Source organism: Petaurus breviceps, unplaced genomic scaffold (assembly GCF_028583685.1).
Source record: "Petaurus breviceps papuanus isolate PSGF00001 unplaced genomic scaffold, PetGlider_PUasm1.0 166, whole genome shotgun sequence".
NCBI lineage: Eukaryota > Metazoa > Chordata > Mammalia > Diprotodontia > Petauridae > Petaurus > Petaurus breviceps.
Genome location: NW_027185737.1, coordinates 1,260,041 through 1,278,544, shown reverse-complemented (window position 1 = coordinate 1,278,544; position 18,504 = coordinate 1,260,041). Strand labels below are relative to the sequence as shown.

At 38.2% G+C, this 18,504-nt stretch overlaps 1 protein-coding gene across 1 annotated transcript; it reads right to left on the bottom strand.

Moving 5' to 3' along the window:
• Window positions 1–798: 798 nt before the first annotated feature.
• On the bottom strand, window positions 799–18,298 carry NUDT21 (nudix hydrolase 21). The gene is made up of 7 exons (XM_069082442.1): window positions 18,028–18,298; window positions 12,838–13,038; window positions 8,818–8,881; window positions 7,846–7,935; window positions 2,268–2,343; window positions 1,766–1,880; window positions 799–1,087 (listed from the first exon to the last, which is right to left on the bottom strand). Exons 1-7 carry the CDS (start codon window positions 18,141–18,143, stop codon window positions 1,066–1,068), a joined length of 684 nt encoding a protein of 227 aa, XP_068938543.1. The 5' UTR covers window positions 18,144–18,298; the 3' UTR covers window positions 799–1,065.
• Between the last annotated feature and the right edge of the window lie 206 nt (window positions 18,299–18,504).

Sequence of the window (18,504 nt, the reverse complement as noted above, 5' to 3'; positions counted from 1 at the left end):
AAATTTTTCCAAATAAATTTAAACTTAATTAGGCAGAGATTTTAAAGTCTTCATTTGGTGGGTCTATTTTTACTTGCACATACAAAAAGTTAGCTTCTGCCCTATTTTCATTGCTAAATTAATGTGATGACAAAAACATTTTGAATTAAGTTTTTAGTGTTAATATCCACGACTATGTTCTCATCAAGTTACACATACACACACATATATAGTGTAGGTTAACATTTTTGATGTTATATCTATGTCTCAGAGCACCAAAACACCCAGTGAATAAAGCCATGAAAAACATGTACTTTAAAGGGTGTCAACTAACCATTACAGGTCAATGTTTTTACTAACATTTTAGAAATAATTTGGAAAGACATGTCCTTATCGAATGGCATGTTTCTGTATTAAACAAAAAAAACCCATCACAACATACAGACTTACCTTTCCATTAAATAAAAAACTGAAGAATAGTCTCTCATTTTAGACCACTCTTATCTTGACTTTGAAATGTAGCCTCATCAATTTCCAAGCAAATATTTAGGGGTTCCTACTTTTTTGAAGAATCTTTAGACTACATGTGAGGAGACCTACATCTCAGAAGTAAGAAGGATCTCATCATCAGTCTCTCCTAAAACATGATTATGCTTCAAGAACCCTTACAAATGATATTATAACAGGGATCATTGTACTCTGGTACATTAAATCTCCACCTTCCTATTGATAACTACCAGTCTAAAAGAAAGTATTATGATCCTCACCTGTAAGGATTTAAAGGAAAGATTTAATATCAAGTAAAAAATGCGAATAGAACCAGGTCCACTTTGTTTAATGTTGTACAAAAAGTATGGGTAGAACCAAAAGTGAAATATACATTATCACATTTGTTTACACCACTATCTAGGACAGTTCTTCAGATTCACTTTACTATGCAAACAATATAAAGTATGAGGCAATTTGGGGAAAAATAAGGTGGGGGGAAGGAGGAACAAAAAGAAACATCCTATTCTGTTTATTCTTCTACATTGTATAGCTGTGCTCACAGAGACGGCTTCTTTTACTCTTCCATGGCTCAGGAATTCAGTTGTAAATAAAATTGAACCTGATTTTTTTTTTTGAAAAAGGAAAAAAAAATTATTAATGGGATGATTTTTGTAGATCATTAATTAAAAAGACAAAATAACGGTTGATATTCAATATCTGCCTCACAAAAATACTGTCAAGTACACAGGCAAAGAGAAACCCAGGACCTAGTTCATTACTCATTATGCTGTCTGTAATAGAGGGGTAATATACTAAGCATAGTGAAAGAAATTCAACACTCTACTTTTCTACATTTATACACCTAATATACTCCACCAAGATCTCTTAGTAGCCCTTTCTTCTGATAAAGGATTTCAATATAAGTAATTCAGCCAAGTATTACTTCAAAAATTGCAAAAGTTCAGTACTGAAATGGTTGGTAGCATATTTAGAGAAATATTTGTTTTCATAAAATGTGCTTGCATACACATCTTCTAGGTTTGTAATAACACATGAAATCTAAAGCTTTTAATCTGTAGCTCACCATGCCTTAACCGCCCCAAGCTATCTCTTTAGCAAAAGTTGTTTTAACTTATGCAATCTTAAATGTGATTACCTTTGTTTCTTACTGACTTAAAATATGGTTTCTAAAATTTAAATGTACCAGAATCCAGAAAATGATTACTTCTTGATCTTTTCCAAACATTCTAGCACTTCAATACATATCAATGTATTTTGATACTATGACATTCTTTACCTGCTTAAAAGCTGAGGAAGGCTGGAAATGATAGGTCCATATCCTGGTGCATTGTCATATAATTCAAACAATGGTGCAGCTACCAGTTTGTAATTTTTTGGGACGGCAAACAAGGCTAAAATTAAACAAAGAAATTAATCTTTCCAATTTGTTTTCTGAAATGACACAATTGTAACTGACATAGCATAATGCTTTAACATTTTTAAAGTTAGTTTCTTATTGGTTTCTTAATGAAATTAGAAAGATATCAAAAACATTCTGGGGAAAAGATTATGCAAATCTATTTCAATGACCTCTTTTAAGTAATATCCTTTTATTTATTGCTTTTAAACTAACTGCCTTTATAGAACACCACTAATATCAACTTGAGGCATCTTTATTCATTTTTTAAAATTCTGGCAATCTATGTGAAACATGAATTAGAATAACACCCCTGTGATTTTTATTGAAATTATAATCCTCAAGATGTCTTAGTAGTAAACTGTGTCAGCAGTAAACTTACCTTTTTCTTGAAGCTGAACCAAAAAGAGTTTTTTGTGCTCTTTAGGCTTTGTAATATGTGCTGGAATATATGGGTACTAAAACAATAAAAGAGAATTAAAAGTAAATCACTAAAAGCACCTGAATATAAGGCCAGCAGATTCCAGACTTCATAAAAATAATAAAATTTTTAATGACTTTTAAGTAAAACTTGATTTAAAAAACAAATTCATGACTTCCTTTCTTCCATCACAAAGTTAAATTTTCTAAAATTCTCATGTGCTTGTTTTAAAATGTCTTTATGAAATAATCATTTATAAGGAAATTTTACAAAGACACAAAAAGAGTTTTAGATCTTGATGATTCCCTATAGACCATATGATTTACCCATCTTCATTTTACAAATGAGGAAAGTAAGACTTAAAATTGTTTGCTCAAGTTCACACTGAACATAGGTGAGCCTCAGTTTAAAAAAAAAAAAAAGCTTTACTGAGGCAGCATGGCATAGTGGATAGAGTTTGCCTTAGAGTTGGAAGACCAGAGTTTAAATCCCTCTCCTGTCACAGTCTGGGTGTATGACCCTGAACAATCATTCAACCTTTTGTGGCCCCCAAGTAACTTAAGACTGAGTTGCAGAGAAGGTGCCAACCTTCACTGGTGGAGAGAAATTCCTCACCAGGGGCACTCCCACACTGATAAAAATACAGGTCTCAACCCCCTAAGGTATATTTTACCAAAAGTTATCCCTACTTTGCAGTAACCTAAGCAAAACTGTTTCTATCCAATGGTCTCAATGCTGCAGGAACCAGGCAAATGATCAATGACTGAAAAATAGCAGGTGGGGAAAAGATGGTTTTACCAATTGAGGTTTAAAAAGAAGATTCAAAGCTCATACACATTGATGCAGCCATAAATCATGGCCAATGAAAAGTGGCCTGTCTCCTATCTATCTCTCTCGGACTATATACTATCCTTTTATGATAGTTTCCTCTCCCTGATAACTTTAACCTAATTTCACTCATATAAAAATTTCACACATATAAAAATCTTCTGTGGAGAAGGATATAGGCGAGGCAGAATATTATATACCATGTACTCTTAGAGACTGGACAACATACTAATGTACATATTGCTAGTTTGAACTTAAGCTCAGGACTCTTAAGGCCAAATCTTTCTACTTCTTGTCTTTTGACCTTTCAGACATCTCTAATTTTCTCAGGGAATTTTCATTAATATAATAAAACTGAGCCATCACTCTTTAAAGAACTTCAGAATTTAAGGGATACTTCTAAATGAAAACAATTTAAGGGGTATATCTACATCAAAATTTAGACAATACTTTTCTTCTTAAGCTTGCATTTCCACTTTGAGTACAAGATATACAACTGGTATTATATTATGGCAAGTCTGAATGAGTAATATCATTAGCATATTTAGGAAGTATACTGAAAGCTTGACCAAGATTCATTTTTTAAGCAACTCTTTCTTTGATTAGGTACAAGATAAACATGTCAAGATTTCCTTACTGGAAAACCTTACCCTATCTCCCACTCTGCAAAATCTGACAAATTATTACTTTTGAGGCGGAGTCAAGATGGTAGAGTAGAAGTAGGACCTCCACAGAGCTCCGGCTTCGACCTTCCCCAATCCATGTAAAAGGGGACTCTAAACAAACTTTGGGGCTGCAGAACCCACAATATGACACAGAGAAGCTAACCTCCTACTGAGGACAGCCCGGCAAGGCCGGCAGGAACCAGCCAGCACAGCGCTCTGGGAGCCCAGCCCAGGCCCTCATGAGCCAGATGTTTTAGCCCCAGGGCGGGCCTGACCAGCCTCGGGCTGCAGGGACTCCAAATCACCAGCAGTTGTGGCCCTTTCCAGATTCATCAACGCATAGATGTGAAGGACAAAGTGAGAAGTTAGTGCAGTGTGGACTCTGGGACCAATAGGTGGGAGAGTGTCAGCCCAGGGCAAGAAGCCACACCACGTTACAGCTTCAGCTCCTGGCCTGCAGAGTGTAGGGGGACCAAGTTAAACTGCTTGGATCTGGATTGCAGTCTAGGGTGGAGGTCCTGGGGTGTGTGACCAGCTTGCCAGAGCATGTGGAGGCCTCAGAGAGAGCACCCAACTAATACCTCCGGCAGCTGAGAAAACCCCAGCGTTTGGGACAAAAGCTCCCCTGTCTGGTGGCAGAGTCCTACTGTGGCAAAAAGCCCAGAGGTCAAGTGACTGAGGGGCAACATGACCAGATAAAGGAAGCCAAACAAACAGAAGACTCCAACACTAGACTCCTCTTTTGGGGACAAAAAGGAGCAAAGCATGGAACAGGAGGAAGACAGTGAAGTCAGAACTCCTACACCAAAAGCTTCAAAGGAAAATACTAGTTACAGGCCTTAGAGGACCTTATGAAGCAGATAAGAGAAGTAGAAGAAAAATTGGGAAAAGAAATGAGAACAATGCAAGAAAATTACAAAATAAGAGTCAACAGTCTGACTGAGGGAAATCACACCTTAAAAAACAAACTGACTCAATTGGCAAAAGAGGCTCAAAAAGGCAATGAAGAGAGGAATGCCTTGAAAAGTCAAATTTGCCAGATGGAAAAAGTATCTCAAAAGCTCAATGAGGAGAATTGTTCCCTCGGATTTAGACTGGAGCAAAGGGAAGCTAGTGACTTTAAGAGAAATCAAGATGATATTAAACAGATCCAAACAAATGAAAGAATAGAAGGCAATGTGAAATATCTCATGGGAAAAACCACTGACCTGGAAAATAGATCCAGGAGAGATAATTTAAAAATTATTGGACTACCTGAAAGCCATGATCAGGGAAAGAACCTAGAAATCATCCTCCAAGAAATTCTCAAGGGAAACTGCCCTGATGTTTTAGACTCAGAAGGCAAAACAGAGGTTGAAAGAATCCACCGATTACCTCCTGAAAAAGATCCCAAAAAGAAAACTCCTAGGAATAATATAGCCAGGTTCCGGAATTCCCAGATGAAGGAGGGAATATTACGAGCAGCCAGGAAGAAACAATTTGAATATTGTGGAAACACAATCAGGATAACACAGGATCTGGCACTGAGGGATCGAAGGGCCTGGAATAGGATATTCCGGAGGGCAGAGGAGCTGAGATTAAAACCAAGAATCACCTACCCAGCAAAACTGAGTATCATCTTTCAGGGGAAAATATGATCGTTCAGTGGAATAGAGGACTTTCAAGCATTCTTAATGAAAAAACCAGAGTTGAATAGAAAATCTGACATCCAGATACAAGAAGCGAGAAGCTTGAGAAGGTAAACAGGGAAAAGAAATCATAAGCCAGTGATCAAAGTTGAAATATTAACATTCCTACATGGAAAAATGATAATTGTAATGGATGAAACTTTTCTCAGTATGAAAATAGTTTGAAGGGAATAGAAAAATATATATATGTCTATATCAGAGGATATACGGGCATATGAATACATGTGTGAATATTACAGGTATACATATAAGGCACAAGACCAATTCAATAGGAAGGGATGATACTGAAAAGGGAAAATTAAGAGGTGAGAGAGGAATATAATGAGAGGAGATGGAGAGAGACAGAATGGGATAACCTATCTCATAAAGAAGAGGCAAGGGAAAAGGGTTACAATGCAGGGGAAGAATAGGAAGGCAAAAGAGAATGGGTCAACCTTATTCTCACTGAATTTGGCTCAGGGAGGGAATGAAATACACACTAAATAGGGTATCTCACCCTACAGGAGAGTAAGGGGAAGGGGATGAGAGAGGAGATGATGGAAGAGAGGGCAGGCTGGGGGGGAGGGGAGTTGGAAACACTCACTTTTGGAAAAGGATGGGATCAAATTAGAGAATAGAACAAGTGGGTGATGGGATAGGAGGGAGGGAAATATAGTCAGTCTTTTATAATATATCTACTATGTTAATGTTTTGCATTAGCTACACATGTACAATCTATACTGAACTGCTTATCTTCCCAGTAAGGGTGGGTGACAAGGGAGGAAGGGAATGAATCTGGAATTCAAAGTTTTAAAATCAAATGTTTAAAATTATATGTACATATATACTATTATTAATACTATCTTACATGTAATTGGGAAAGAACATATATAGGCACTGGGGCATAGAGATCCACCATGCCCTACTGGAAAAGTCTAAGGGGGTATGGCAGAAGATATGGGAGAGAGCAGACTGGAGGGGACATCTTGTGGGACTGCTATTCTGGGGTGGTGGGTAGGGAAAAACAGGGAGAAAATTTGTAACTCAAAATCTGGTGGAAATTAATGATTTAAATGAGAAGTTAATAAAGCATTTGAAAAATTAAAAAAAAATGTATTGCTTTTGAATAGAGAATTCAATAAACAGTTGCCAGTATCAAACTTCTCATATTATCTAAAGGGTAGGAGGGAGGAAAAGAGTTTAGTAAGGAATCCCAAGGAAAAAAAAAACAAAATCTTAAGCCTCAGTTTTATAGGTAAAATGCCCCCAAATTAGTCAGAAAACATCTTAAGCCAAGCTTGTCTCCAAAGAAACAGGGAAATCTACCTACTTCCCTACTTTGGATGAGTGAATATTGCATATACTGGCAGAGTTGATGTGCTTGTTAGTTTTAGTAAACTGCTCCCCTTCCCCTATTAAAAATTCTTCCTTACAATGAATCATTGTGTAGGAGATGGTTAAGCAGATACATAAAGGTGATGTAAAAACAAGATTTCAATAGAAGTTTAAAAGAAAAAAACAGCAACCTGATACTTAACTAGAATAATAGGGGAGAAATATAATTCACCAGTTAATACACACAGCATTAAACTAACTGGCTTGTCTAACTGTTTCAAAGAAATGTTAAAGGTTTGAAGCTCTTTTCAAGATGAAATTATCTCTCTTTAGCCATTTGAAAAAAATAATTGTTATGTTTGCTTTTATATTACCTAAATTTCCCAATATATTCCTCATCCACCTGCCTCCCAGACAGCCATCCCTTATAATAAATATATATTTTTTTAATCAGCACAATTAACCAACAGATCAACCAAGTCTTACATTATATGTGACATTCCATACCTGAAGTTCCTCCCTTCTGAAAAGGGAGGGAGGTGTGTTCTTATATCTACTTTGGAGCCAGGCTTGGTCATTACAATTTCTTTTTTATTTCCATTAATTTCATTCTATTGGGATTGTTGTAATTATTGTGTATCCTGTTTTCTTTGTTGTGCTTACTTCACTTTGTACTAATTCATGTAAGTTTTCCTCTGCTTCTCTTCATATATCTCCTTTCTTGCTGTACACAACTATTCCATTATATTCATGTGCTACAACTTTGTTTGGCTATTCCCCAATCAATGAGCATTCACTGTTTCCAATTCTAGCTACCACAAAAAGTGTTGTTTTATATATTATGGCAAATATGGGATCTTTCTTTTTATTACTCACTTCCTTGAATATGCCTAGCAGTGGAATCTCGGTTCAAAGGGTAAGGAGGACATTTCAGTCACTTTCTTTGCACAATTTAAAATCATGTTATAGTTATCTGAAAATGACTGAAAACAGGAACTTACATTTTGCCCCAAATGCCTAACAAATATAACTTAAGACACTGACCTGTGGGGGTTCAAAATTTGGTCTCCACCAGTTACCAATGCAGTCATCAATGACCCAATCTTGCAGAACGCCATCTTGACGTCCCAGTATCTATCAAAAAGAAATAATTTACAGTTAGTAAAAAATTAAAACATTATATAGGTACTGTATTCCTAACTGTAGGGATCACTTTTAGCAACATCTCTGATAGTAAATATATGATTAAAGATTTTCCAAACTAATGATTTGTACTCTCTAAAGGATTTTGCCTGTTTACTTTGTGCCATCTGTCAATCCCACAGCATTCATAATTAGTTCAAACTGAATAATCCTAAATGGCTGCTAGAGTGGCTAATCTATTACTCTTTTCTAACTGTACAACAAAATTGTGCTGCTGGTAACCCCTTTGAGATAGCCTACTGTCTAAATGAAATATTTTACAGAACCCATGAACTAGTTTCTTTTACCCATGGCTTCTGTAAATTGGCTATTTCAGCTAATGCAAACAAGCAGCCATATCGATATTTTTCACTATACTCAACTAAGGTGTGGTTCAGGTAAGTTAAAGAACTTCTGCCCAACAGGCACAGAAATATGCTTCTTCATTTTACCAAACAACTGCTCTGGTATCCTTCTAATACCTTTTCTTACACAAAAACTCAACCTAGAACAAGTTCTAAGAGTTACTGTGTCTTCAAGAATCACACTGTCCTGTATATTTTTGTCATAAAGTATTCAGCATCTGACACCAGAATGGTTTTTTAAAAGGTATGAAACTTAGAATCACAATAATTATTAAGAGATAATGTAAAGGATAGAGATTAAAAAAAAAAAAAACACAATTCAACATAACTTCAGTGGTTGAATTTCATCAATGAAAACTAAAATTTCAATGAGACAAATATACTCCAAATAAATTTAAGTCGTTTATACATAAATGATCCCAATTACTCACCAATCTGATATATTAAAATAGTGAAGTAAAAGAAATACCTCTGTCATTAAACGTTTGAGTCCTTCTACTTCATCTTCTCCTGGATTAAGTTCGCCACCAGGTCTGTGAAATCATAGCCAATTGTATTAAATTTTAACAAAAATGCTGTACCATTTGTTTTGTGCAAGAAATCATATGAATGAAATTTTAATATCCAAATAAAATATGCAAATATTTCAAATACCATGCCTTAAAAGACTCAGAAGAACAGTGTGAAAAAGCTACAGTATTGATACCCACTTATCTCCTCCTTCACTCTGGTCTAAGATGAAGAGGTGGCTCTTCTCTTTGCCAAGGTAACCCTTATAATATGCATCCTTGGTACCATCTTCCTTCAGACTACTCCAGCCAGATATCCCTTCCCTACCCTGCCCCTCTCCTGATCAGCCTTAATCTCTTTCTACCAGTTCCCCCAGCCTACCTTAGAAATATGCCCCATGCTCTTTTATTCTTAAAAATCTCACTAGATCTAACCTCCCTTTCTTGGCTAAATACCTGAGAAAGCCACATATTAGGTGGCTCTACTCCACTTATTTCCTTCTAAATAAGGGGTGGGGGACCTGTGGCCCCACCAAGGTCAAGGGCCACACTTGAGGAGTGAGAGGGTCACATGTAGCCTCAAGGCCAAAGGTTCTCCATCCCAGTACTAAATCCTCCATGATCATGGTCTGCAATCTTATCATTTAATTAAAAGGGCCCTCTCTAAAAGTCTTTACTGCAAAATCTAAAGGCCTTTTCTCAATGTGTATCTATCTTAATCTAGCATTTGATACTACTAATCCTCTTCACCTAGATACATTAGCCTCTCCAGATTGTCATGACATTGCTCACTCTCGTTTCTCTTAACTGTTCATGTGTTCCCTCTCAGTCTCCTTTGCTGGTTCTTCATGCCATGTCTGCTAAGCAGCTGTATTGTCCAAGGCTCTGTCCCTTCTCTCTCATTTGGTGATCACAGTTCAATTATCTTCTCTATGTAAATAATTCCCAGAACCATATAGTGTCCCAAAAGCCTTAGTGTGGCTTTAAGATTTAATGTTTTCAGCTATTAATAGCCTAAAACTGCTCTAAGACTTTTGGGACATCTGAAAATCCAACCATAGCATCTCTACGGTTTTGCATCATTTAACTGTCTTTTGGACAACTCGAATTAGATGTCCCCTAAGCATCTCCAAATCAACATGCTCAAAATAGAACTCATTATCTTTCTTGCAAAACCCACCTGACTGCCCAACTTCTTTTGTGGGTTATCACCATCTTTCAGTCATGATGCTTGCAACTTTAGTGTTATCCTTTACTCTTTACTCTCGCACACCTCACATATCCAATCCATTAACACACTGTGTCATTTCTTTTTGGAGGGCAATTGGGGTTAAGTGACTTGCCCAAGGTCACACGGCTAGTGCGTGCGTGTGTGTGTGTGTGTGTGTGTGTTAAGTGTCTGAGGCCAGATTTGAACTCAGGTCCTCCTGACTCCAGGGCTGATGCTCTATTCATTGCGCCACCTAGCCACCCCAAACTGTGTCATTTCTACCTTCATAACATCTCTGGCATTTGTACCCTTCTCTCCACACAGTTAGGTTACCATCATCTCACCTGAACTATGGCAATTCCTCTCCAACTGTTCTCCCTGCCTCAAATATCTCCTAATCTAATCTATTCTCCATTCCACTGACAAAGTGATGTCTTTTTTTTTTCTTTGCACTTAATAGAATTTTATTTTTTTCCAATTACATATATAGTTTTCAATATTCATTTTTGTGAGATTTTGAGTTCCAAATTTTTCTCCCTTTCCTCCACTCTCCCCAAGACAGCAAGCAGTTTGTCTGATACAGGTTATACATGTACAATCATGTTAGACACATTGGCTGGTTGTTGTCTTTTGTTCTCAAAGAGAACCAAAATGACATCATTATGCTAGAGTCAAGTTACAGTGTGCCCAATTGTTGGCTGATCAGACCAATACAATGTTCTGCCACAAGTCGGGAACAAATAGTCCATGTGAACATTTGGGATAGATTTTCTCAATTTGCACATCTTGCCTTTCTTTTGAGCTATTTCAATTCTACTTTGCTTATAAAGCACAGCACTTTCTCTTATGTGGGCGTGCCATGCTAAGTGGTCATATTTTCACATTCATCATGTTGGGAAAGAAGAATCAGAAAAAAAGGGGAAAACTACAAGAAAGAAAAAAAAAGTGAAAATAGTATGCTTTGATCTGCATTTAGATTCCATGGTTCTTTCTCTGGATATGGATAGCATTTTCTACCACAAGTCTTTTGGAATTGTTTTAGATAATTGTATTGTTAAGAAGGGCTAAATCTATCATAGCTGACTATCACACAATGTTACTATTACTATGTACAATGTTCTCCTGGTTCCACTCACTTCACTCAGCATCAGTTCATGTAAGTCTTTCTAGGTTTTTCTGAAATCTGCCAGCTCACCATTTCTTATGGAACAGTAGTATTCCATTATATTACTATACCACAACTTGTTCAGCCATTCCCCAACAGATGGGCATCACTTAAATTTCCAATTCTTTGCAAAGTGTTTTTTCTAAAGCGTAGTTCTGACCACTTCACTCCCACTGCTCAATGAGCTCTACTGTCTCCCTATTAGCTCCAGAATCAACTATTTGCATTTCCTCAAGCAAGCCACATTTTCTATCTCCATGCCTTTGGATGGGCTATGCCTTGAACCTATGCCTTGAGCTCTCTCCTCTCTCTTTAACTCTAACTAGTGGTTTCCCTTCAAGATTTAGTTTAAATCTGACCTTCAGAAGACCCTTTTCAATGCTCCCAAAGGCACTGAAAAGGGTCTTCTGAAGGTCAGATTTAAACTAAACTAGCCTTGCCCTCCCATATTACATTTCTCTGAACAGATCTCATAGGTACCTACTTATTCACATTCCCATATCTTCTCCAAAAGAATCTATGTACATTGAGGGCAGAGATTGTTTTTTGCTTTTGTATCCCCAGCATTTAAGAGTATCTTGCATATAGTAGTGTGGTTATTAACAAATGCTTAGGGGCGGCCAGGTAGCACGGTGAGTAAGAGCACCGGACCCAGAGTCAGGATGACCTGGGATCGAATCCGGGCTCAGACACTTAGCAGCCACCCAGAAAAAACTGGCCATGTAACCTTGAGCAAGTTACTTAACCCCAATTGCTTAAAAAAAAAAAAATGCTTACTGACTACCTCTTCTATTTAGGAGTTGAAATAAGCTTGAAAAATAGTTTTATTTTAAAGGTTTTAAAACCAACAAACTTCAATTCTAGAAAGCTGAACATTCAATGGCAACATAAAACGAACAATTTAGCACTGCAAATACCTATTCAAACAAATCTTATTATGTATGTCAGCCTTCCAAATAAAAATCTATCAACCAGTCAGCTGCCCATCCCATTCTTTTCTCACTTGACGATAGACTGACAAGCAGAAATTTAGTTTAAGGAAAACAGAGAATAGTGAAGCTGTTGTACAGTGGCTCCATTCTTTCACTGCAATGTAATATGGCTCCAAGAATCCTCAATGGTAACCTTTCCTTTTAGCACAGTCAGGTTGAATAGTCACTGGCCAAACATAATCACGAGGAATGAAAGATTATCAACCTAAATAGTAAAAGTAAACTTATGTTAACAAATGTTATAAGCAAAATCCTATGATATTTAAGGGGGGAGGAGGAAGAAACTATTCATCTTCAGCTAGAAATATCAACTGTTCACATAAAAAGTAATACAATTAAGTATAGTGATTAAACTTAGAAAAATCCATTTTTAAAAAGTTCAATATGGCTGAATTTCTAACATTAGTAATGAACAGAAATGAAAAATATATTCTACTTTTTAAAAAGCAGGGCAGTAGAAAAGGACTGCTGTCTTCCATCTAAAAACAGTAATAACTAGTCATTTTATTGAAGGAAAATCATTTCACTCAATCATAAGTGCTAACACTTTGTAAGTTGTGTTAAATAGCGGTTTTGATAAAGGCAACTTGATTATCAATTGTTAAACACTTACAGTTTGAAAAAAGTTGTGCCCAGTTGAAGAAGTAACACATGGGGTAACCGGTGCTCATGAACAATCAGAACACCTTCTACAGTCCGCCTCATTCCAATCTTGTCAAATTCTTCCCTCATCCGCTGAAATCGAGCTGCAACAGAGCTGTCCTTTTCATAAAGGGGCTCTTTTGTACCAAAGGTATAATTTGTAAGTGGGTACCTGCAAACAAAATAAAGTAAATAACCTGAAAATGATAGATCACACAATCACAACAATCTACTATTAGACTGTAACTCTCATGGCATCTACCATAATAATTAAAAACTGGCTTTCTATATGACTTTAAGGTTCATAAACGTTAAAATCCCATTAACATTCCCTACAACCATACTAAGAAGCAGATCCTAAAAACCTGGAAAATAAACCTCAGGGACATTAAGTGACTGGCATAGCTAGTGTCAGATGGGACTATGTGTTTTGTTATGTTTGGGATTCATGATTCCATTAGTACCAGGAAATATTTGTGTAGAAACTTGCTCAACTAATGCAGTTTTCTGGGACAACTAAAGAGTTTTCTGGGGGCACTGAGAGGTTAAGTGACTTGGCCCATGGTCACACAGCTATTATGTACAAGAGGCTGAATTTGAACCCAGCTAGGTCTTCTCCAGTTTCTCTTTACCACACTATGTTGCCTGCCTCTCAGTCTGTATAGTAGGTGCTCAGTATCTATTGGACTCCTTTATACAAAGACACAATCCAATTCCATTGTAAAAAGCTCTCAAGTACTATCCAAATTGTTCTGCTTAGAGATCTTCTGATATGTGTAATGATACAGACTATATTACTAGTTAGTATCATGTTTAGGAGTACCTATATATGAATGTCAATTTTCTAAACAGATATTAACCAAAGATCATCCATCTCCTCAGTTCTTTTATGAACTTCTCATAAACACTAGAGTCAAGAAAAATACTATGCCAAAATGTGATCATTCCTCCCAAAAGGAAGTTCTCCTAACCAACTTCTCAATCACCATTTTCCTGGTAATTTTCTGCTAAGATCAAAGCATCATAAGGAAAAATTGTTCCTTACTAGACCATATCCTTGGGTTTATAGCTTTTCCCCAATTTTTCATTTAGCCAGTTTTTCCACCATGATTAAAATCAAGTTGAAATGTACAAAGGACTAACCAGAGCAATTTCAGTGTACAATTTATTTACCAGAAAAACCTTAGTGTGTCACTTTCTGTCCTTACTTCCCTTCTTCAGACCCTGGTGACTGCTGACATTTCTCCTCTTTTTCAACCCTTTAAATTTTGAACATCTTTTTCTTAGGTATGTTCCACTATAGCTTCAGGTTGAAATCAACAGCCAACTTCCTCAGAAATAGGGCTTAAGTCCCTCTAGCCTTCCTCCCTGGTTAAGTACCATATCCCCAAAGCCCTCAGGTTCTCTCAGCTGAACCATACCAACTCCATCAGCAGATTCATTCCTCCAGCTGTACTCTTACTGTGCTCCATTTTTCTTTATATTTTTTTATTAAGACTTTTCTGAGAGGCGGCCAGGTGGCTCAGTGAGTAAGAGCACCAGCTCCAGTGTCGGGATGACCTGGGGATCAAATCCGGGCTCAGATACTTAGCACCACACCCAGAAATAACTGGCCGTGTAACCTTGAGCAAGTTACTTAACAACGATTGCTTAAAAAAAAAAAGCTTTTCTGAAAGGATACCTCTCAGACCACTCTATTTTCAGATCAATTCATCCTGAATTCTTTCTCCACTTTCCAGTTTAAAAGTCGTTTTGATTTTTCAGCTCTTTTGTCCCAAATTATAAACCCATACAATCAAGCCAGGAAATACCCAGTCCTCCAAAGGGACATCTTCCAGAGAGATAATTCACAATACACATTAGCATCGTAAAAGAAGTAGTAATAACAACAATAATAGACATCATTTATATAGGCTTTAAAGTTTGTAAAGCACTTTACCTTGTGTTATCTTATTTCAACTTCACAGCTCAGGGATAGATGCTATCATCATCTTAATTTTACAAATAAAGAAACTGGGAGAGATTAATTAAGTAATTTGCCCCAAGTCACATGACTAGTGTGTGAGGTTAAATTTGAATTCAGGCTTTCCTAACTCCAGGTCTAGCTCTCTATACACTGCATGCACACTCACTCACTAGCAACTTAGGGGATGCAGAGTTGGCAAGAGAGTCAAGGAAGATGAAGATCTGGGTTCAAGTCATACTTCTGACACAAAGTGGTTGTCTGATCCAGGGCAAGTCAACTTTTCTGTGTTTCCAGGCAAGAGAGAGGGAGCAAGGCAGAAGTGAAGGAGGGAATGAAAGAAGAAAGAAGGAAACTCCTTATCGCCTGCCCATGGTATACTTACAGTAGATATTCAGGCCCTGAAAAATTCAGGATTTTTGTGGGAAAATTTTTAAAATTTAGAATTTTACCCTCTCTATCTGCAAGTGGCTTCTCCTCAATTTAAGCATTCCCTATACTTTGGGGAGAATGTTTTTACTATAGACATTCGCTCTTAATTCACCAAAAAATTGTGACAGTAGCAGGTAACACACTCTTTCCCTAATCCATAACCCTAATGCCAAAAAAGAACAAATAGAAGTCTAAAACCAAACACCTTGATATTTCTAAATTAGATTATAGGTACTTTCTTAAATACAGCAAAATTCACTAATGCATGTTATTTGGCTAAAGGGCTCTTTAGACATGATATAGTTGTACTGCAAGATGTAGTCTCTACTCCCCTATAAGGCTGGCAAAGTGCAAAACTAAAAATCAAAAGACAGATCAGTTTTGAGAACTATTCTTAAAAGGTTCTTTAGATGATATTTTTACCTACATTCTTTTGAGGGACAACTAAGTGAAGCTGTGGTTAGAATACCAGGCCTGAAGACTCATATTAGGTGTGTGACCCTGGGCAAGTCACTTAACCCTGTTTGCCTCAGTTTCATTGCCTGTAAAATGGGCTGGAGAAGGAAACGGCAAACCATTACAGTACCTTTACCAAGAAAACCCCAAATAGGGTCACAAAGAGTAGGACACAACTGAAACTCAACACTAACAAAAACTATTTTGAAAGGGAAGAAACAAAGGATAAAGCTTATTTTCAGTTTAGCATGTTTCTTGCTTACCCAGAACAATGAAAAACTTGGGTCTACTAAGCAACAACTGTTTCTGAATGCAATTAGTCCCCAGCTTTCCAAGAAACTGTGTTCTAAGATTGTTAATTTTTAGAAATGAAAATGAATTCTTAACATAAATGTTGTAAATGTTGGTTGTTTCCAGGCTAGCCCACAAGTCACAGCATCAGAGTTGGAAGGTTATTAGTGAATATTAATTTTGACCATAGACACAAATAAAAGGATTAAGCAGTTCAATTTGAATGCTTTCAGGTTTGATGGCATTAACAACAGTTTTGGAATTATTTTCAAATTGCTGAGACAAAAATCAGACTACATCTTACTCCAAAATACCAAAGATACAAGCTAACCTTTTAAGTTCTTTGCCATGGTTACTTTTCCTTTTATTTCTTAATCAATTAAATGCTAATTTAAAAGGCCTTACTTCTTCCATTAGAAACTACACTTATGTCAACTTTGTAATATTCAGTAAATGACAAAATCAACAGTAATTTCCACAGAATGATATGCACACTCACTCACAGATTAGTAAAAATGTCTGCTGCCATTTGTGGGTATGAGATTCTGAATGTGAATTAACAGCCTGATAGAATCTACATTTCAAAAACTCTAATTTTAAAGCTTAAACAAAAACCTTAAGGTATATTCATTTTGGAGAATGCATTATACATACTTTTCTATGACCAATATCTCTTAGAAAAGAATGATGTGTTCCCATAGCAACAATGCAGTACCACACAGCAACCACATGCAGTACAACGTGCCAAGGTGCTGGCCTAGTGGAAAAGAGAAGCAATATCCTTGAGAGGAAAAAAAGACAGACCTCAAGCTTCCTCCCACTTGCCAACAAAATGTCTAACCAGGGACCACTGAAAGAACTCACAATACAAGATTTATTTTTATAGTTCTTTTTAAAAGGAAAAAATCATCCCCACTTACGTACCTCACTTTAGACTAGATGTTCTGAGAATGTCCCTTCACTTTTCTTATTATCTCCCATTTACCCTGTATACACCTGGTTTCTACATAGCTTGTTTTGTGTGTCACCTCCCCCATTAGACTTGTGAGCTCTCGGTGGATGGTGTTTAACACCATCTTCAGAAATGATAAATATTTTGCCTCTTTGTATTCCCAGTGCTTAACACTGTGCCTGGCAGAAAGCAGGTGCTTAGCAAATGCATACTGACTGACTTCCTGGCTTTATAGTACGATTCCCAGATCTGTCATTTACTCCTGGGTGACCGTGGGTTAGTCAAGCCCTTCACAACCCACCCTGTCCCGCTTCCAGTCTTATTGTACGTTACACCTCCTCCACTTACTCTTCTATCCAGTGACAATGGTTCCCAGTCATTCCTCACACACAAGACACTCCATCTCCCAACCCTGTGTATTTTCTCAGGCTGTCTCCCTGCATGGAACGCTTGCCCTCCTCATCCCTGCCTCTGGGCTTTCCCGGTTCAAGTCCCAGCTAAAATCCCACCTTCTAAAGGAAGACTTTCCCCAATCCCCTAATGTTGGTGCCTTCCCTATTGATTCCTACTTATCCTATAAATGGCTTGCTTATGGAAATCTGTTAGCACCTGGTGCTCCCCTCATTACGTGGTGAGCTCCTCCAGGGCAGAGGCTGTCGCCAGGGCTCAGCTCCGTGCCTGGCTTGTAGAAATATTTACTGACAGAATAAAAACGTCTTCTATTTCCTCCATTGGAGATTTAGGGAACTATAGTGTACGATGTCCTTTAGACCTGCGATGTTTAGGTTGGGGGGTTCAGGAAGAGGAGGGTGGCCTGGGGCACGCCCACATGTGAAGTGAAAAGCCGAGCGCGCCAAGGCGAGGTAGGAGCGCGCCAAGCCCAGGGGAGCCCGGGGCTCGCGCCTCAGGAAAAGGAGTTGGGGGCGTGCTCCGGGGGAGGGAGGGAAAAATCGAAGCGGCGTCAAGGATGCGCTTGTGGCGTGGAGGGAGTTGGGGACGGCGGGAAAGCGTGAGGCAGGGGCACGTCGCGGCCGGAGGAGCGGGACGATGGGGGGGGTGTCACTCACAGGTTGATGGTGCGCTCCAGGGTGAGAGGCTTGGTCTGTTGAATGTATTTGTTCCCGAACTGGTTCACACCCCGGGGCCAGCCCGTCTGAGAACGGTTGGGCGGCACAACAGACATGCTGGCGAGCGAGGGCGTGGGCGCGAGTGCTGACAGGGGAAGACGGAAGCCGAAAGAAAAAACTGCTCCCTTTTGAGGCCGGATTAGAGTCCCACTTCGGCAATCCCTACCACCATTAACATGGAGGCGCAAGAGAAGGAGGCCGACGCTCACCGGAAGTGAGCTCTGACCTATCCTTCCGCAGCGTCGGGCTATTCCATCGAATCATAGAAAGGAGCTAGTCTCCTTAGCCGGAGCGCCGCATGGCCAATCACAGCAAGGACATTGCACCATCAGAGGCACCCATTGGCAAGGACAAATTAGGCCCCGCCTCTTTCCGGCTTTCTTTTTTCCATTGGGCGTCTCTTGGGTGGTGAGGGAA

Coding starts and splice junctions, on each gene's coding strand:
- NUDT21 (XM_069082442.1), bottom strand. CDS start 18,143: ATGTCTGTTGTGCCGCCCAACCGTTCTCAGACGGGCTGGCCCCGGGGT. Junction 13,039..18,027: donor CTGGAGCGCACCATCAACCT/GTGAGTGACACC, acceptor TTTTGTTTGCAG/GTACCCACTTACAAATTATA. Junction 7,936..8,817: donor TCAAACGTTTAATGACAGAG/GTATTTCTTTTA, acceptor TCTTTTTGATAG/ATACTGGGACGTCAAGATGG.